Below are 19,820 nucleotides of genomic sequence, written 5' to 3'. Positions count from 1 at the left end.
GATGTATTGCTGGTATGTTTATGACAGCAGAAAGAAATGTACAGTGATGTGATCAAGTTTTCGGAACGTTTTTTATTTTACAATAAATGAAGAAAGGTATTTCGAATTTTTACGAATAATTCCAATAATTACTCGCAAGATTGCAATTAAAATAGAACTCAATGAGTAACTCACTAATATAGCGTCATTTTGAATAACGATGGGAAATTATTTCCGAATGCATTATAACTCAGAAAAGTTTTTAAAAGACACAAATTTTTAGTTTCTTTATTCTTGTTTCATTCGTAAACTCGTTTGATTGTAATATACATAAGTAAATAAAGCTCAGATTTTCTATTTTTGAAATGGTCGCTACAATTGGTGCCAACAGTATTATAGCAATGTAAACAATTAATGCTAATAAACTAAATTATACAATTTAATTATAACCTTATAAAGTGTAGGGTCCTAATTGCCTGATAGGTTACAAAAGGTTTGCGAAAATAAGTGTCAACTCATGAAAGTTTGCAAAGCCAACAATGGATAAGCATGACCATCAGTTGTGAACGGAAAGAACTGCGTCGATAAAATAGAAATGTACTAAATAATCGTACTACTCAAGTTTCAAGAATAATAAATAATAATAAATAATCAAGAATAATAAATAATACATAACATATTTAAAACCGTATAACTAAAATAATTAAATAGATGAATCTATATCCTAATGAAATTAAATTGTAAGGGAATATCTTTATAAGAACATAATGTAACAAAATATATTACAAACTTGATTGAATAATACAAATCAAATCTAAATTGATTTGATTTTTAATACAATAAGACATTTGTTTTCGAGGTTTTATTTTTATAAAACGAACCATCTAGCGCCATCTACTGGATCGACTAAAAAAAGGTTATTTTATCACGGTTTCATCAAACAAAAGATCGATCCAGTAAAATTAAAGATCACATCAGGCGTATATCTCTTGAAATCAAATATGTATATATATATATATATACTGGAAATGACAAAAACATTACATTAAAAAGAACTACATCTTCTTTATTATACAAAAAATCAGTAATTTGTACAAAACGGTGTATTCTTACGTTCTAAAACGTTTGTAATGAAACAAACGTTTGCAAACAATTGCCCTCTGAAATTAATTAGGCAAATATTAAACTCGTAACTTCAATCGTGACACGAAATCCGTTAAGAGTTTCATGCACACACCATTCGCGACGTAAATACGCAATTAATTTATCTCTACCTAACCACACACTTCATTCAAGAACTATAATGATTATAAAACAACACACGTTTCTTTACAATTCGTACACTCTATACGAAAACTATAACAATTATATATTATGCGTATCATTATCTCGTTAAAAAGAAAAAACGATCAAGTGGCACATCTCGTAAAGACTATTGTTTGTCTTTACAAGAAAGTCGGCAAATGTAGGAAAATACATCGAAGAAATTAACTGATAAATTAATATGGACATGTGCTCGATTTTGTCGAACTGGAATAGAAAAAGAGTAATTCCTTCTTAAGTCGAATAAACAATTATTTCTTTCGTTTTCAATTGTCCATTCGACGCGTTCAAATCCCACCACCATTTGTACTTGCGATTCTTCAATTTCACGACCAACTTGCAAAGATCAATCCAAATGAATTAAAACAACTTGAGAGATTCTCCGTTAGCACTCCAAGCAATATGAAGGAAGAACATTAAATAACAATTTAGATAGATTACAATAAAATTAGCTAAATTGATTTAGGATTACGACGATTGAGCTGCCAGCATTTCTTCTTGCTGCATTTTTCTGCGATAGTTGTCCAAAGTAACTTGTATAGTCTTCTCGGAATATCGACAGTTTTCGGCTCCACAGGTACACGTGAATGACTTGCATTTTATTATCCAGAATTTCTCTCCATAATCGAAGCTGAAGGCAAACAATTCCGTATTGGTCTTCGGTGTTAAATTGCATGATATTAATGAAAAATCGATGTTCAAGAATAACAACGAAAAATATGTATATACATTTCTTGAAAGACCTTCAAACGTGTTCGAATAATAAATAATCCAATATGTACATTCTTCCTCGGCGATGCAAAATACGAATTCGAACCAACTTACCATTCCCAAACTTAACGATAGAAAAGGAAAATAAGGTAATAAATATCACGTACTCGATAAAGTCACTTCATCTATTTTACGATGCGGAAACAATATCAAAGCTCACATGTGTTGGAAAGAGAGCAAAGCAGAGTATTAAAGAAATAGAACAAGGTGAAGAAACTAAAATTATGTCAGCGACGAATGAACGATTAGCCAACCAAAACCACAGGTGAAAATGGTTTATTAACCAAAAAAGGTTGCATGAAACGTTGTTCGCTAACATGTACATGTGCTATTATTTTCACGTGTCAATCGTTTTCTTTGTTTGTTTTTTTTAACATACCCGAGCTCTTCGTCTGCCTCGATGTCGCGGTTCGCAAAAAATGCTATCCTAGGAAAGTGTAAATCCTGGTGCTCGACAAATACTCGCACTGGCAAGAGATTAGGCGTGCACGAATGATTTATAAAGCGAGCAATGTTTCCGTAACGTCTCGCGTCGATGCAATATGTTTCTCCATCCTGTACGCACAGAAAAAAAGAATAAAAACAATGGGTTTACACGAGTTCGTCTATTAAATATTCGATTACTCACTCTGTTATCTAGATCGAACAGGTAAGAATCATCTTCTCGATGATCAGCTTCGGAATCAGAAATAATTTCGCCAACGTATTCGCATACATAGGAACCTTTAGGAATGTGTCGTAATGTTCTAAGGCCCCAACCTTTACCTTTAGTTCGAAACAATTGAAACCTTTGCGTTAAACCATGCTGTATAACTCGGTTATTGCACGTTATACGATTACAGTCGCACGCTGGATTACATTCAAATAACATTGGAGGATCTAAATAAGAAAATAAAGAATTTTGCGTTTGTTATAGGTCTTTTATAAATGATGTAGTCTCGTTATACGGCTTCCTTTTACATGATCCATTCACCTAATTTTCCTTCATACATTCTATTTTCATGCATTAAATCATCATGTGTTCAATATGATATACCATTATACGTAATATTCATTATACGTATTCTACATACCTGTGTAATTAAATTCCGGTATCAATTTTCCTTCTTCGTCGTACCAACATCTCAAACTTATATTTCCACATAAACACTTTTCTGAACTACAGTTATCTTCGCATCGACAGGACTGTAGGGACGTTATCGTACGATCGACGTGTATATTACTGGTAAAACAATTTTCAGTCACATAAAGAAAATCTGTTGGTTTATCTTCTGAATCGTACCCGTTAACACACTGAATAGGATTCGTTTCCTTACCACGAGAAATATCACTGTAAATCATTAAATGTATTTTCACAGAAATTATTCAACGAGAAAGAAAAATGTTTGAAAAATTTGATAGTCACTTAGTTAAAATTTTTACTGTTTTCTCCCACATATGTTCAGAAAGTTCATTAACTTTGGCATTCAATCTTAAAGCAGACATGGTATCACCATCATTTGTACAACAATTTACTGCAGTCTCTCCTGCTGCATTAGTTTCTCCTATCTTAGCGCCTCGAGCTAATAACAGAACACTAACTGCATACTGATCTTGTCTTGCTGCTATGTGTCTGTAACATATTAGGTACAATAAATGAAAAATCACTTACATAATAAAAGTAGCGAACAACGAACTTACAGAGGAGTATCGCCATGAACATTGACGGCATTCACGTCACAACCCTCGTTGAGCAACATTTCCGTGATTTCTGAACTTCCACTAAAAGCGCTCCAATGTAACGCTATATTTTGTTCGGCATCTCGAATCAAAGGGTCACACCTTTTATCTAGTAAAAATCGTGCAACTTCGGTATGACAAAATTCACATGCCCAAATTAAACTTGTCCATCCACCATCATCCACCGAATCTAACGAAATGCAAACGATTACTCTTACACACAGTATTAAATTGAATCAAATGTAATAACACGAATTAGATATGAAATAAAATTTTAATTACCTACTAACGTTCTTGGTGCTTTACATTCCGTTAATATTATTCGACAAACATTCAAATGTCCAGACTTAGCAGCCATGTGCAAAGCAGTCATACCATCTTCTCCTTTTAACGTAACATCGGCGCCTATTCTTATTAAATATTTGACCACGTCGGCTTTGCCCTTGCTAGCAGCTAACATTAACGGTGTTAACTGATTTCTATCCATCACGTCTAATTGAGCACCGGCTTGTACTAGTACATGCACACAAGATAAGTGACCTTTATCCGCAGCTATATGAAGGCCAGTTCGATGTGCGTAATCTCGGAATGTATGATTTGCATTGTATCCACATGCTAAAAAGTTAGGTTGATTTTATGAGTTTTCTTTCTTTGTTAATAAAGTGAGGAAAGCAAAGGTAGTACGTTAACACACCTAAAACATTAACCAATTTTTCTAAATCCCCGTTCTTTACAGATGTGTAAAGACTCATGATAGTATATCGTTCTGGTCTCTCGGTGTTAACAGATGGCTCGGGTATCTTAATAATATCTGGCTGAATTAAAGGACTAGGAGGGCGTTCTGCTAATTTCGTATTGTCACCTTTCCCTGGCAAACTCATTTTCGCAGAAGGCAGTTTTGAAAATTTCTTTCGTGTCGGAATGAACACAGGTTTCCTTAGGCCACTCATTGTGACCATTACGTCGTACGGTGTACTCTCATTTCCACAATGTGGACATACTCCTTTCTTATTTGGATAAATCTCGCATTCGCGATGATACTGATGACCGTTAATACACTGTACGAACCTTCCTTGAGAGCAAAAAAGTCCACAAGAAGGACAGCAATTATGCCTTAGTAGTCTTTCCTTATGCATTCGACACAAAATGATAAAAGGGACACGAGTACTAGGTCTCCTCATCGCTACGTCATTACTATCAACTTCGTTACAACATCCTACTAATCTATTGTCGATAGAATCTATTGCGGTGCAATACAATGGTGCCCCAGAACCAGTTATCGTTACATACAGCTGAGACCTCACTTGACACAAACATAACATTGACTGACCATATGTCTAAAATATATGATGAATATTAAATATAGCATGAATGATGAATAAGTAGCTAATTTATATACACTTTATACTAACTTCACTCATAATTGCAGTTGATTCTGGTTTTGAGGCTTGGCCCTCTGCAGGACTTGGACTCGGAGCCATACTTCTTCTTGTTCTTTTAGCAGGTACAGTGCCTTCTAGAAAATTAAGTACAAATTAGAAAAAATATAGGAAAAGTAATTATTCTATGAATGAAATATACATAGTGTATGTATAGTATTACCTTCAGGATAATCATTATTTTTGCCTGTTTCTGCTATAGATACAGATCCATCTAAAACAAAGTATTTGTATATGCCATTATCAGTTTTATTTTCTACTTATATACATTCATTTTCATACCTTCAAATGAATCCACTTTTGCTATTTTTCTGGCAGCTTGACTTCCCCGAGGACGTCCCCTTTCTCTCTTAGGTCTACCAGTGGCAGGCTTTAGAAATGGCTTTTCAATGTCTGCTAAAGGTATATCGTCACTTGTTGGACTGCCAATTGAATTACACAATTTTGTTTGTGATTCTGAACTTTTTATCATAGGAGACAATTTTGGCATACCATCAAAGTCAGATGAAAAATTTTGAGATTCATCCAGGATTGTCTCATTCGCGCTATTTTCTGATACGGAGGAATTTCTAGAGCATTCTAATGTTGAGTTTACCTCAGAAAGAGTAATATTCCCATCAGAAATTGACGCTTCCACTTCCTGACGTATGTCAGGAGGTTTAGCTTGTGCTTGTTTATTCTGATCTTTTCCTTGCATCACCTTCTTTGGTCTCCCTGGTTTATTGTACTTCCTCTGTTTTTTAAACTGCAGATTTTCTTCCGTATAATTAGACTTTTCCTTTCTTGCCATCGCACTCTCTAATACAGTACTCTTCAATGATTCTTTACACAGTCTTCTGGCTGAACGTTTAGGACCAGGAGGTTCTTCTGTGTGGTCGCTAAAAATTTTACAGAATGTTTACAAATGTCGTGCATAATGATTTTATAAATTTGAGATGAAGGAAAGCAAAAAACCTAAGTGCCCTTAATCTAGGTCGCCCTGTTCTTCTTTTCCTAGTAACAGGAACCGTGCTATTTGTTTGTTCAATTTGCTCAGTAGATTTCGCCGAAACATCTGCTTCTGTGGTTTTAGTCTTTTCATCAGGAACAACAGCTTTTTCTTCGACCATTACTTTCACATCTTCCTTCAATGTCTCTGTTTCTTCTGTATTTTTCTCTGGTTCTTTGATCTCAGAATCTTTGACTGGCTCTTCTATCCTACCTTCTTCTGAATCTGATTTCTCAACAGTATCGGAATTCTCATCCGAGTTCTCTATCTTGACAGACACACCGCCAATTTGATCACAGTTTGCCAATTCGTCAGGAACTAAAGTAAGGTTGGAGGAACAGCTTGAAATCTTTGTTTTTTTACCATGATCTGTATTTTCATCGATTGTCCTAAATGTGAGGACAATACGTGGAATTCCATTATCTTTTTTCAAAATTTCTTGTTTCCCAATATTTTCGTCGTCTTTACAATTTTCATCGGATGGTGTTGATTCCACAACATTTTGTTTCGTCGAAATAATTTCTTCATTTTTATCTCCATTGGATTCTTGTTCGACTGTCGATGTCGCATCAAGAATCGCGGCCGGTTTTTCAATTTCCTCGTGATCCGATTTTTCTGATCGATTAATTTCTGCGCTTTTAACGGGACTCACGCTTTTGTTAAATTCATTCGTCATACCCTCGAGGATTTGCTGGATACTGACCTTATCTTCGACCCTATCGGCAGCCATGTCTTCCTCTTCGTCCCCTTCTTGACAACCCTCCATCGTGGCAGTTTCCTTATTCTTATTCTCCGACATATTATCAAATTTTAACTGGAAGCTATAAATCTTTACTCTTAAAATGCCAGCTCATTGTAAAATTTGGCAGTCGATGAAATTATTTTTATACACCCATCAGCTACCGAGTCGTATTCCAACGTCGACCGTGTCTTCCGTAAAGTGCAACTTGCTATAACGCCAGTGGAACGCCTTCTAATTTTCGTTCTGACTGAATGCTATCACTAGTATTCAAACAAACACCGTGAAAATATCGTTTTATACACTTTTCAATAGCTTGACTAATTCTATTATCACAGAAACCATTTGTTCCGAAGATTTTCAGAGAAATATCTACGCTACACTGGCGTGCCCCGCGTAGACCTGGAGGCCATATTGATTGCTCAGGGACGGGCCGATTCGAGCGATGAATTTATTTTTAAAATGATCCTCACCCAAACCCTTTTCGCGTCGAATTATCTACTCCCTCCCAATTTTGGAAAGCTATACAATATCTTTAGTATATTGTATTTGTTAATAGAAACTTTCAACCATATAAATTACAACAAGGAACAAACACTATGAATATCTATGTAATGCGCGATCGTCTATACAACCTATACATTGAAAGCAAAAAAGATAATGAATTCTTCTGTAATTCATTGCTCTCGGTTAAATCGTAAGCTAGCTGTATAGTAATTTTACTAATTAAAAAATTTATTTTTCGTACAATTAAATATTTACAAAAATGAGTAATAAATTTTCTATTCATATTTCGTTGAAATGATCAATTTATGTATTATGAATAAAAATTCGATGTTCTCATTTTTATATGCGCCATTCACGTGGTAAAAAAAATAAGACCAAGGTACAAATGACGTTACTTTGTTATTGAATATGAATTAAACCACGTTTATATCGAATTATGCAGAAATACTTCGTATATATAAATAATTAATTTGCTACAGTGAATCGATAATGCGATCGGTTCGTGTATCTTTATTGATGCATGGAAAAGAATTAAAATTTGTCCTACGAAAACGAAACCATTACGATACAACAATAGTCACGCGCATGACTACTCGACAAAAAGAAATTGCTCGGCATTACGTGGCAGCAGCAGCATATGATAAAAATAAATTGTAGGTAATAAGTAATGATCTTGACAAAAGATAAAAGATGGTGCAAGATGAATAAATAAAAAGAGTAAGGGAGCAAAATCGTATAAATATAAGTTTATTTACATTGCAACAGATCCTTTTGTCAAATAAGTGACAAAGGTGATTACGAGTGTAGATTGAACAAAGTTAATGAATAAATGTTAATTAAAAATAATAATTACAACGTTCTAGCCCAAACACGCCTCTTATTTTAAATAATATACATTTTGTTGAAACTCGTAAAATCTACGAGACGTGAATATTGTGCTTTTCTTACGGAAACGTCGTTAATAGTTCTTATGATTTGGTTTTCCACTCGATCGATCTTCGTCGTGATCGCCGTAACGCGTTTGGTATTATTATATTACAAATAATAATGAAATGTGAAAAATGTTCGCCTTTACTAAGTCGTGTTGCAGAGATACGCTGCAAGGTCGCCCGAAGAAGAGAAAACTTCTACGCGAGTTTTCGTTTATAATTCTCGCTAATTGTCCCTCGATAAAAAAAGAAGCGTAAACGAAGAATGATAGGAACGGTTTACGCGTTCAGTACGATGCCGCGTCTCCTAATAACGATTTTGTTTTCTTTTTTGATTTTTTCCCTTTTTTACTCTTCTTTTTTTTTGTCTTACTTTTTTTTAGAAAAAAACGTCGAACATACTACATTTATTTATATCTTTACAAGCAATATAAAAAGTTGAGCATCGTATTGCATCCGGTGATTGCATCCTATATAAATACACGTCGATAAGAGAGTTTATTGACAAAGTAGTTTAGCGCGATACGCCATTACAGCCACGAAAATCGTGCGATCATCAATCCCAAAGACCGTCCTCTCAAATCTAGAATATCTATCTCTTTTATCTTTCCGTGCTTGCAAAAACAATGTTCAATGTTTGGTAATCGTGTTGTACATTGTACGTATATATCCGAGTCTTTAAAAATACGTACACTTCAAGAGAACTCACGATGTCACAGAGTATTACAATTATTTTTTTTTTGGTTTCAAACTGTTTCTCAAGTACACTGGTGCACCGGTCACTTGCGTGCACAACCATCGTTGATTATAACACCATTTCTACATGGTACATGTGATTAATTCAGTTACTTTTATCGCGTATGGCACCAACAAGGAATAAGGTTTAATCGTAACGGTGGGTTATGGCGGCGGAGGTCTCCTCTGAGGTTCAGGGGTGTAACGCAGACGAGCTCGTACATGTTGAGGACTACCAGGCACGGAATTGCTTTCTGACAATCTCCTGGGAGGAGGTTGAGGCGGAGAAGATGAAACGTACCTTGAGAATTAAATAGACACCGAGGTTAAACATTAATCTCATGCATATTGAAAAAAAATTGAAAAGTTTCAGTACCTTCGTGCAAAAGAAGGAGACGCTGGATCCATTAAATTCCTTCTGAGGGCAAGAGGGGATTCACCGCGGCTCAATCTCGGCGGTGGCTCCGGCGAAGGAGCGCGTTCACTTCCGAGCCTGAGACGAACGTAAGAAGCGAAACGTTTCTTAGCAGATTCTTTCGATCCACCCTGAACTGGCGGTGCAACAGACGGAGGATCTTGCTTCAATTGATGAGCGAAACGAGAAATTAATAATTCGGGGCTAGTGGAACCATGAGATCCTTGTGGAGGAGGTTCTGAAGGAAATCTATATGAATGGACGATAGATATTAAAAACGTAGCTGATACATATATATGATATAATGTACATGACGTATAAATCTTTTAATCAAAATTTACCTTTTACGACTAATCATAGGACTACCATAAATATCTTGTGATTGCGGATGAGTTTGAGGCACGGGTGGAGTCTGTCCTAATCGTTGTTGAAGAAACGGCGAATAACGACCACTTTCAGTTGGTTGTATTACGTTTGGAGGATCGACGTTTTCTCTCCTCCAAGGAGAATAATCACGAGCAAACGGACTTAACGATCTGGAGACACCTTGCCATCTTTCTTTACTGGTGTCGCGATCTTCGGTAAATCGTCCATGATAAGGTGAATACAGCCTATTCCCAGTGTCTATCGCATTAGTATCTTGTCGATAAGGAGAGAACGGTCTTCCTTCTGGTCTACCTTGTCCATTAGTAGAACAATGATTCGAAGAATAATCCCTATTTTGATCGACGTGTTGTCTATACGGTGAATATGATCGTTGAAAATTCGTTTCCGATGTGTCCACGTCGTTCGACGAAGGAGGAGAAAACGGCCTGGAAATTTCCTTTCGTCTAAGCGCGTACGGACTATAAGATACGTAGTTCGCACCATTCTCACTATTTGATCGTTGATGAAATGGCAAAAAACTGGAGTTCTGCGAGTCTTTGGTGACATTGCTTCGTAGGAAAGCTGGTACTTCAGATTGAGCCCTGAGATGAGCTGTTTGTTTTAAAGACACATGACCCGTGACTCTCTGCTGCCACCCTGGCAATCTGAAACTAAATTACCGTAAGATTAAACTATAATTTTGCATGTTTCAAATTTCACGAGTAAAATATTCGTTTCCAAAAAATGACTTGATTCGTTTCTGATTGCCACTGTCACCCGAAACAACTGTAGAGCGATGTTTCTGTAAGAAATCTCGGTTTCTAGAACGTTAATAGAAGTTAGAGCGTTAATTATAGTCTCATGCAACACAGACGAGGATAGAGGAATATTCTCAAGGTGACAAAGAATGTTCGTGTTCAAAACTAGACAGATTAAAATATCGCATGCTATAGAACACAACTAGAATATACAAATGGCATTATCTAATATTTAATGAAAAAATATATAAAATTATAAATGTAACTAAATTATTTGTCTGATGAATGGAGTGTGCACAGGGAAAATTATTTGTGCCACCGATAAATCGCTATATAATAATAAAAAACAAATAAATGAATATTCAAATAAATAAAAACAATGCTTACCATGAGTGGGGGTTGAAGGGTGGGGTGTGTAACAGGCGCGTGCACAAACCAAACAACTCGAAATGAAAATCGGGCAGTTTTTGGATATTTGTGAGGTGTATTTTTTTTAAGTTTTTTGGAATTTATAGGTAAATTTTTGGGGAAAATGGAGAAGGGGGCAGGGGCGAGGGAGAGGGGATGCTATGCTGCGCTGCCTCCCTCAAGCTCAACGCTGCAACACAATTTAACACGCACGCAAACTTTTAATCGAAATTTATCGACAGGTTTGTAAATGTCATTTGGTAATGAATAAAATTTATGTAAAAACATAAATATGTAAAAAAAAAAAAAGTGTTCAAACTTGACATCATTTTTCGAGCTGTTTTAATACCTACCCGTTAGCCATAAATGTTGAAATGTGTTAACATTTTAAAAAACTAATACTTATGGAAAAAAAGAAAAAAAAAAAATAATACCCGGTTATTTTCAAACCAAACCACATCATTATGATATTAGTTGGGAATTTCATGCCATATTTAGAACTCTATTCATTTTCTATGATTTTTTTCTAATAACACGTGTCTACTATATTTTGTGATGTCACATGTAGATCTCTTTATTCAAAAATATCCTTATGTAATGCCTGAAAACTACGTTTTAGTGCTTACAGCAAGTATATTTTTTAACAGTTTACCTTGGTTCTAATTGCCGCATTACTCTGCCAAACCATTGGCAGCCAGAATTTAGAACCGAAGAATTTGTTTCTTCATCTTGAGGTACATCATATTTTCGAATAAAAGAATGTTCCATGAGTTTGTGATATTTCGGACGTTGTTTGTAATTTTTTGTAAGGCAGCAACTCACAAAACTTCTGAATTCCTTTGAGAAAGGTGCATCTGGTGGAAGGGAAGGAGGATCATCTTGTACTACTCTGCTCAATACCTATAAATTTAAGTAGATACAGTGACTATCTTAAATATATTACGAAATGTTATTTATACAATGTTAACTCATATAATTTACCTCAAAATCAGTCTTGCAATCTCGATAAGGGAATACTCCTGTAGCTAATTCTACTAAAGTGATACCCAAGCTCCATACATCTGCTCTTATATCGTAGTCTGGTTTTGTTGGATCTGGAGGATCAATTCTTTCAGGCTAAAAAATATAATAACAGTACTTTATTAGACACTTTCAGCATTTTCTATAACAAAGGATTCAAATTTCTGTACTTACAGCCATGTAAGCAGCACATCCTGCACTTCTAGTTTTTGCTTTACTATCAACTAATCTGCCAGATATACCAAAATCACATAATTTAACTCCTCCCCTTTCATCAAGAAGAATATTACTAGGTTTTACATCTCTATGAATGACACCATGTTTTTCTTTCAAATATGACAATGCTTTTACCGTCTATGGAAGTAGATAATTATTTTTTTAATTAATATTTTCGATACAATTCAAATAAATTCAAAATTTTTTGATACTTACTGCTACTGTAACTTTTCCTAAAAATTCTTCTGGCATTGCTTGTCTGGTTCTTTTTAACAATTTGTCTAAACAAGTTGCCATTAATTCCATACAAATCCACACATCCGATTCTGTGATGAAACATCCTAAACACTGTACGATATATGGACAATCATGCGATTTTAACACAACATCAAGATCCATAATTATCCTTTTATTTTCTTCTGCATTGCCTGAACGTCTCATTTGCTTTACAGCAATGAGTACACCGCTAGGTTTATGCCTCATTTTAACTACATGCCCACATGTTCCATTTCCCAATTCACCAAGATGTTCTAAATCTTTCATTTCAGTTTGATACCTCTGTCCATTAATATTTAAAATACCGTTCATCTTCATGATTTCTTGTAATTTTGACTCAAATTCACTGTCTTGTTTTTTTGGAGGTATCTGTGAGACTTTCAAAGTTGGAATCGGAGCTGTATTTAAAAAATCAAGCATCATTCTTGTGAGTAATTGACTAAAGAAACTAAAGAAAAAATAAAATACCTTTTGTAATATTAAAATAAACATAAATTTTTGTTAGCAATGCAAAATGTATTTTTAATGTCAACAAAAATAAAAGTATTGAAAATCAAAAATAACTCAAAACCATTTAATACACAAAAGAAGATATTTATTTTTATCAATACAAAGAAATCTTTGCTTTACTGAGTAAAAAAATACATTGTTTTTGTTTATGCAAATGATTTATACATATCTGTATTTATATTAAAATTTGATGTGTTTGTCAAAATAAAAAATACTGCCATGTATAAATATTAATTTAGACAGAGCTACAATAAAATAAACTACGCGTTAAATAAGGAGACCAAAAAAGTATCCTATATAGAGTCAACAGAATAAATTGTGATGATCAACATAACCTGTACAACAAGTGGTGCAAAGAAAGTTATATTAGAAATCTTTGAAAAATAAGTCGGAGAAAAATTGGATTATGTATACAAACAATATTTAAATGGAACTCACGTCGTGAAGCAGGACTCGAGACAGATACTGAGGATGACGATTGAAGGCCCGTTCCTGATCCAACCTCGCTGTTATGTCTATCTCTATCCCTTGATTCATTTTCCGCTCTAAGACGTTCTTGCAAATTTAATATCTTATTCTCCAACGTACTAGACATTGTGATGATTTTTTAGAACACTATCAAGTTCACTGCGGGACACCACCTCGCACAAAATATTTGACAATTTTCACATCACTCGTCTGCCCCTTTTGGCAGCGAACATTGCGCCGCCGGTTATACGCATTTCAGTAGAACCAACTATCATCTAATTTGATAAAATCACTAGAATAACTTATGATAAGAAAGATTTTCAAATCTTTATCGAAGGAAATTTCGCTAAAAATTTTATATACAGTGCGATCTCATTATATGGTTCCCATTTATGTGACACGTTTAACTTGCTTTTCTTTAGATATTTTCATGCTTCTATTAAATTTTCAAATTTTCACATTACGAAATTTAGAACTTTATAAACTTTCGAATTTTCAAGTTTTAGAAATCTATTTAATTTCCACTTTTATAGCCCTGCCCAAAAACACATAATGAGACTCCACTGTACATATTTATACACGAATTAGAGATTAATTTGTAAATCAATTTTATTTTCTTTTTGTGTTTTAACATGAAGTAAATATTTATAAGACAAAATACAGTTCTTTGTAGAACTTAAAGATTACAGATGTATATAAATATTTCTTCAAAGGCTCGATTAATTATTTTACTTATTGTACAGAATTACAGTGATCAGCATATACAATTAAAATAATTCAATTTTTTTCGTGGATATATCGAATATTCATAAAGATTGACGCATTTTATCCCTATCAGGCAAATTTTGTTTAAAATTCAACTATTTTAAAGCATAATAATAGTTTGCATTTAAAACACCAATCTGTAATCTCTATGCGAGGTTTATAAAATCTTAATAGAAAAAAAGAAAAGAGTCCATAAAATCGAATGCACTGATTGAGTTTTTGTGTCTGAAAAGATGTTTGCAGGCCACTAAGAAAATTTTCGTCCTATAGAACCAATGCGATTATTGTAACACTGCAGCATTTGCAGCTATACTTGGATTATTAATAACTTCTCCCAAACTTTCCAACAATTCTTTTCTATAGTCATCGAAATCTCCATCGATCTCGTTAATTTGTTGATTTTCAATTACGTACAAACAACATTCTGTTTCTCTGATTAAACGCTCATCGTGAGAAACAATAATTACTCCTCCTTTGTAATCATTGATCGCGTCAGCTAGAGCGTCGATAGATTCTATATCTAAATTGTTTGTCGGTTCATCTAAAATTACAACATCAGGTGCATTTAAACACAATTCTGCCAAAGCAACTCGCGCTTTTTGACCACCAGACAAATCTTTCATCTTAATCGTGTGTGCGTGAGAACTAAGTCCAAATGTTCCTAATTGTTTCCTAGCTTTTTCGTACGGAAGATTGAATAATCGCATTAAATATTCTGAAGGTGTTTCTTCGGCGGTTAGATGTTCACCAGAGTGCTGGTCGAATTTACCTATCCTCTGAAATTGATAAAATTTAATGTAATGCATATGTTATCTATCTTAGAATACATGTTTGCAAACTTTAATTTTTGCTTACCAATCGATGATTCTTTGATACTTCTCCTCTGTTTGGTTGTAAGTCACCTGTTAATAATTTTAGAAACGTGGATTTACCAACACCGTTAGGTCCTACTATGGCTATCCTAGAATTTAAGTCCATTCCAAAATCAACTTCAATAAATAAAGGTTTTTGTCCTTCATATGCAAAAGTCACATCTGAAACAATATATTAATTTTTGAACACATCTTTTTAGAGTACGAGATAATACACAGTAACATTAGAAACATACTGTGAAGACCAAGAATTGGTGGTTGTAAAGGAGGTGGGTCAGGAAAGCTAAATTTCACTATATAATCTCTAGGTTTCTGCAATAATTCGATAGGTGCTGTATCATCTTCTTGTTTTTGCATTTTTGTTCGATTCTTTTCTTGTTTTCTAGTTAAAGCTTCTTTCTGTTTCTTTTCAGCTTGTTTTTTGCTTTGACCAGAAGCTTTAAGATCCTTAAGTCGTTTTTCTTGCTTCTCATATGCTTTAATCATTTCCTTTCTCTTTTGTACATACATCTTCTTAAACATACTATAATTTCCTTTATAGTAAAATAATTTTTGCTGATCTAAGTGAATTATATCTGTACACACGTTATCCAAAAAACTTTGGTCATGAGAAACAATCAGTAAAGTTTTCTTCCAACCCTGAAGGTAATTATCCAACCAAATAACAGCATTTAAATCAAGGTGATTCGTTGGTTCATCAAGTAATAACAATGTAGGTTCTAAAAACAAAGCTCTAGCAAGAGAAACACGCATACGCCAACCACCAGAAAAATTTTTTGTTGCACGATCTTGCATGGCTCTACTAAAACCTAAACCAGCAAGAATTCTTCTGGCACGTGGTTCTGCAGAATCCGCTCCAATAATTTTTAATTCCTCATAAACCTATAAAATATACACTACTATGAGATATCAATATAATGGAATATTTTTACTTAGAAAAAAATAAAGATAAATTACCTCTTGTAATCTACTTTGAACAGAGGTATCTCCTTGTTCTACCAATTCTTCTAGTTTTTTGCACTCTGCCTGTAATTCTTTACACTTTATGTCTGCATTAAGCACTACTTCTACAGCTGGTGTATCATCAGCAATAACTTCTTGTTCACAATACAAAACATCGATATTAGGTGGAATAGCAAATGCTCTATTTGCAATGTGACGTAATAAAGTAGTTTTACCATGGCTGAAAGATGAATAAGAATTATGAGATAATGGAACTATATTGCGTTACTAAAAGGTTGCTACATACCCATTTGGTCCTACTAAACCATAACGTCTGCCTTGTGCTATTAACAAGCTAGCATTTGTAAAAAGTTCTTTTCCTTTAGCAGCTATGCTAAAATTTTCTACTTTTATGTCAACTGCATTTTCTAACTGTTGATTGGTACGTTGTTGAGTCTGAGTTTGAGACAACGTGAAATTACTTTCGAGTTCACTATGACCCTGGCCACCGGTCTTCGTTAACATTTCCATAGTTTTCTCATATTCTTGTTGTTTTTTCAATTTTTTCTTTTCTTTATGTGTCAGTTTCTTCCCCGTCTCCTCCGTGTCCATTTCGGATATTTTCTTTGTAACATCTGATATCTTTTTCTCGGTTGACATACTGAAACGTGCCCCTGGTTATCTAACCTCACTTCTCCACACTTTCTCGGTAATGCCAGGAGCAGAGAAAGTCATAAAAGCACGTGGCGCCACCCAAAGTTTCCACATATTTTAACATATTGCAGTAATTGACAGATATTGATAGATGTATTATTCGGAAAGAAAATATTAAAAAGCAATGACGTAGGTTATACAACATTGAAAATGTAGAAAAATAACTAATATCTAATATTAAATTATAAATCTATATTTTATTACAACTGATTAAACAATTGAAGTGAGCACATGTAGGAGACACTCAATGAACAGGATAAAATAAAAGGCACGTTTACTACAAGAAAATTTTAATCATATGCCATGGCGGGATTACAGGAAACAGAAAAAAGAGTGGGTCTGATGAACGCGCAGTTTTTAGCGTATTTAGAGAAGCACCGCATATATGAATTATTTTATGTAAATAATTTATATTTCGTAAATATTTTTACGATGACTTGATAAAGGTTTTTTAGTTGTTTTTAAAAAGAAACCATGTACAGGAAATTGCCACCCAATTAGCAATTCAAAAACCTGATGATCATCTCGTATTTATGAAGCAATATCTTAAACTTGCTGCGAAAAGGCTGGATGTTCCAAAGATCGTTCTCATCGCACCTCCAAATTTTGGTAATCAATTGAAATGATCAAAAAATATATTTATGATCGAATAAAAGTATTTTATGGATACAGATAAGTTGGCTTTAGCCAAAGTACTTCAGGAGGAATTAGGAGTTTGTCCCTTGACTTTGAAAGATCTTCGTAATGCATGTTGCCAAGATGATGTTGTAAGCAAAAGACGTAACCTTTCTTTACCTTTTTTTAACGAAATCCTTTTGGTTAGAACATTTGTCACTGCGAGGAATCGGAAGATCTTGCATTGGCAATGAGAAAGATTCTAGAAAGTGGAAGTTTACACGAATGCGGATGGCTGCTCATAGGTAAATAAAAATTTGTAAATAAAAAAAAAATTCATAACGTAACGTTTATTTGTTATATAGATTTACCAAGGACAAGAAACGAAGCGAAAATATTTCAACGTGTCGGCATAATACCAAGTCACGTGATACATCTTATAGTTTCAAGCGAATTTGGTAAAAACGAAAAATTTGTCGAATACGTACTTAACAAATTGTTACGTTTTTCTTATTCGTAGAAAACTGGGAAAATTTTTGTAAGGATAATTGTTGCCAACAATTTCATGCATCATCAAAAGCTTCGAAAAATTCGAAAAATAAGCTTTACTTGAAAAATTTACAAGGATTGCGAGAAGCATACAACAATTTGCTAGTTGTTAGTTACTCTTCACTACGAATTTGTATTTAATTCAATATTATAAGCGTAATATCTTGATCGGTTAGAATAACGATTTATTCAAGGAAGTCGAAGTTGGTATTAGGACCATCGACGAACTTGGAAAGGATTGTGCAAAATTGACAAAGATAAAGAAACATTCTGGAGCGCCGTCACTCTTTCGCATCCTGCTCATTGGATCAAGAGGATCCGGTTGTACTACATTAGGAATATACTTGGCCGAACGATTCAACCTCGTTCACAGTAATTTTCATCTTTTAGGATAGGTTACCTTTAGATAGGTCCATGTGAACAAAATAATTTACTGCATCCTTCAATTTAGTCGATTACGATTACATCGAGGAACAAGCGCGTCTACAAAAAAATTCTGTAGGAGAGATGCTTCGATTGTTCGAATACAAATGGGGACGAAGATCCAAGCCGGAGATTAGAATACGGATTGTCGAAGTACGGATGACTGTACGGTTATTAGAACTTTCTGTTACAACATTATGATTTTTAGAAACATATTGTCCAGTACGAGTGTTTGAAAAGAGGCTGGGTTCTGACTGGATATCCAAAGACTGTGGAAGATTTTAAGCTATTGGATTTGAATCCTACCCCGCCGAATAGGTAGAATTAGCTGATTATTTGATGAGAAATAACTATATAACAAGTTGAATATTTTAGGGTAATATTTGTGAAAGTGAACAGCGATATCTGTAGAGAAAGATTGCTCAATCGTCGTTACAATGTCTTCACTGGCAGCAAGCATAACTTATCTAATGAAGATCGCGTTGACACGGATAACCAAGAATTAGGTGTTCACCCTAATGATTACAGATTGATCGTTGAACGAGATGTAAGTAAAAGTAGAATACTTCCTTTAGAAGTAATTCTTTGATTGTAATTGACAATTATAGATTCAAGAGCATGAAGAACACGTAATCGATATGATGCAATATGCGGGCGAATCCGCAGTGAAAATTGATGGAAACGGAGATGAAAAAGAGACTCGTGAAAAGGTAGAATCATGTCTAATGCGTTCAATACCACCTTGGGTTTCGAGAGTACCAAGACCTCCGCCGGAAATCGATCCAATGGACATTGAATTTGAAATAGATGATGATCTCGATTCCATTATATCGAATGATGTGCATGTACACGAACCAACATATACCTTTGTTTAACGTCTTGATTGCTGTAGCGAAAGTGATCTTGTATTAATGTATTAAGTGAACTGTCGCCACTATTTTACCCCCTATGAGGGTAGAAAAGGAGCCGTTCCTAGCATGTTCTGTTATCCTGGCACACGAGGCATCCCGTTTTCGCAACGTAACAACGCAAACGATATATGTACAATCCTCTTTATTAAAAAAATGCAATGATTCACGTAGTAATAAATTGTAAGCAACAATTCATAAACAACGTATTTTCACGATAAAATATTTATTTTGTTATTTACATTTATTTAATATTTGTTACAACTGTAAGAGAACATAAAATTGACCAAAATTAAAGATGTATGCCTACATTAACAAGGATAATTGCCTCAAACGCGAAGCATATTTCCGGATCAAGAAGGTATAGAATCGGACAAGTTGCATGTGGCTTTAGAATGTGGATAGACCTTGCTACATAGGATGCGATCCTGTCTGTTCTGCCCTATGGTTAGTAAGATTTTTTTTT

General features: G+C 34.4%; 4 protein-coding genes across 10 annotated transcripts; 1 reads left to right on the top strand and 3 right to left on the bottom strand.

Annotated features, from left to right (window-relative positions):
- Positions 1-1,024: 1,024 nt before the first annotated feature.
- Positions 1,025-7,600, bottom strand: G9a (histone-lysine N-methyltransferase G9a). 2 transcript variants are annotated; one of them, XM_076530438.1, is made up of 13 exons: positions 6,186-7,600; positions 5,514-6,109; positions 5,395-5,445; positions 5,205-5,308; positions 4,487-5,129; positions 4,075-4,407; positions 3,754-3,982; positions 3,479-3,685; positions 3,147-3,403; positions 2,702-2,952; positions 2,453-2,628; positions 2,032-2,137; positions 1,025-1,933 (listed from the first exon to the last, which is right to left on the bottom strand). In XM_076530438.1, the coding sequence occupies exons 1-13, from the start codon at positions 7,016-7,018 to the stop codon at positions 1,751-1,753; spliced, it is 3,969 nt and encodes a 1,322-aa protein (XP_076386553.1). In that variant the 5' UTR covers positions 7,019-7,600; the 3' UTR covers positions 1,025-1,750. The 2 variants fall into 2 exon arrangements, with proteins under 2 accessions (XP_076386553.1, XP_076386554.1); XM_076530439.1 differs by lacking the exon at positions 2,032-2,137 and having other exon boundaries at positions 6,186-7,598.
- Positions 7,601-8,196: 596 nt separating this feature from the next.
- Positions 8,197-13,918, bottom strand: LOC100876787 (uncharacterized). 3 transcript variants are annotated; one of them, XM_003699810.3, is made up of 8 exons: positions 13,537-13,918; positions 12,529-12,986; positions 12,271-12,450; positions 12,058-12,192; positions 11,729-11,976; positions 9,886-10,575; positions 9,506-9,793; positions 8,197-9,430 (listed from the first exon to the last, which is right to left on the bottom strand). In XM_003699810.3, exons 1-8 carry the CDS (start codon positions 13,691-13,693, stop codon positions 9,295-9,297), a joined length of 2,292 nt encoding a protein of 763 aa, XP_003699858.1. In that variant the 5' UTR covers positions 13,694-13,918; the 3' UTR covers positions 8,197-9,294. The 3 variants fall into 3 exon arrangements, with proteins under 3 accessions (XP_003699858.1, XP_012147216.1, XP_012147231.1); XM_012291826.2 differs by having other exon boundaries at positions 9,886-10,581; positions 13,537-13,914; XM_012291841.2 differs by having other exon boundaries at positions 9,886-10,581; positions 12,529-13,036; positions 13,537-13,676.
- Positions 13,919-14,157: 239 nt separating this feature from the next.
- LOC100876968 (ATP-binding cassette sub-family F member 1) lies at positions 14,158-16,891 on the bottom strand. The gene is made up of 5 exons (XM_003699812.3): positions 16,453-16,891; positions 16,161-16,386; positions 15,440-16,085; positions 15,187-15,365; positions 14,158-15,107 (listed from the first exon to the last, which is right to left on the bottom strand). Exons 1-5 carry the CDS (start codon positions 16,803-16,805, stop codon positions 14,613-14,615), a joined length of 1,899 nt encoding a protein of 632 aa, XP_003699860.1. The 5' UTR covers positions 16,806-16,891; the 3' UTR covers positions 14,158-14,612.
- LOC100882064 (adenylate kinase 8) lies at positions 16,882-19,535 on the top strand. Of its 4 annotated transcripts, XM_076530444.1 has the most exons (12): positions 16,882-16,988; positions 17,084-17,258; positions 17,342-17,468; positions 17,532-17,626; positions 17,683-17,779; positions 17,840-17,932; positions 17,995-18,131; positions 18,218-18,395; positions 18,475-18,599; positions 18,655-18,764; positions 18,822-18,993; positions 19,055-19,535. In XM_076530444.1, the coding sequence occupies exons 2-12, from the start codon at positions 17,163-17,165 to the stop codon at positions 19,319-19,321; spliced, it is 1,497 nt and encodes a 498-aa protein (XP_076386559.1). In that variant the 5' UTR covers positions 16,882-16,988; positions 17,084-17,162; the 3' UTR covers positions 19,322-19,535. The 4 variants fall into 4 exon arrangements, with proteins under 4 accessions (XP_076386559.1, XP_012147264.2, XP_076386561.1 ...); XM_012291874.2 differs by lacking the exon at positions 16,882-16,988 and having other exon boundaries at positions 17,046-17,258; XM_076530446.1 differs by lacking the exon at positions 16,882-16,988 and having other exon boundaries at positions 17,046-17,258; positions 17,516-17,626.
- Positions 19,536-19,820: the final 285 nt, after the last annotated feature.

This window comes from Megachile rotundata, chromosome 4 (assembly GCF_050947335.1).
Source record: "Megachile rotundata isolate GNS110a chromosome 4, iyMegRotu1, whole genome shotgun sequence".
Taxonomy (NCBI): Eukaryota; Metazoa; Arthropoda; class Insecta; order Hymenoptera; family Megachilidae; genus Megachile; species Megachile rotundata.
The sequence above is the reverse complement of the archived record's forward strand: the minus strand, read 5'-3'. Positions and strand labels throughout refer to the sequence as shown.

Coding starts and splice junctions, on each gene's coding strand:
- G9a (XM_076530438.1), bottom strand. CDS start 7,018: ATGTCGGAGAATAAGAATAAGGAAACTGCCACGATGGAGGGTTGTCAA. Junction 5,130..5,204: donor CAACTGCAATTATGAGTGAA/GTTAGTATAAAG, acceptor CATATATTTTAG/ACATATGGTCAGTCAATGTT. Junction 1,934..2,031: donor TTGAAGGTCTTTCAAGAAAT/GTATATACATAT, acceptor GTTTGCCTTCAG/CTTCGATTATGGAGAGAAAT.
- LOC100876787 (XM_012291826.2), bottom strand. CDS start 13,693: ATGTCTAGTACGTTGGAGAATAAGATATTAAATTTGCAAGAACGTCTT. Junction 12,193..12,270: donor GATGTGCTGCTTACATGGCT/GTAAGTACAGAA, acceptor TATATTTTTTAG/CCTGAAAGAATTGATCCTCC. Junction 10,582..11,728: donor ATGCGGCAATTAGAACCAAG/GTAAACTGTTAA, acceptor ACGGTAATTTAG/TTTCAGATTGCCAGGGTGGC.
- LOC100876968 (XM_003699812.3), bottom strand. CDS start 16,805: ATGTCAACCGAGAAAAAGATATCAGATGTTACAAAGAAAATATCCGAA. Junction 15,366..15,439: donor ACCAATTCTTGGTCTTCACA/GTATGTTTCTAA, acceptor ATATTGTTTCAG/ATGTGACTTTTGCATATGAA. Junction 15,108..15,186: donor TATCAAAGAATCATCGATTG/GTAAGCAAAAAT, acceptor TATCAATTTCAG/AGGATAGGTAAATTCGACCA.
- LOC100882064 (XM_076530444.1), top strand. CDS start 17,163: ATGGCGGGATTACAGGAAACAGAAAAAAGAGTGGGTCTGATGAACGCG. Junction 17,780..17,839: donor ATGCGGATGGCTGCTCATAG/GTAAATAAAAAT, acceptor TTTGTTATATAG/ATTTACCAAGGACAAGAAAC. Junction 18,994..19,054: donor GATTGATCGTTGAACGAGAT/GTAAGTAAAAGT, acceptor TGACAATTATAG/ATTCAAGAGCATGAAGAACA.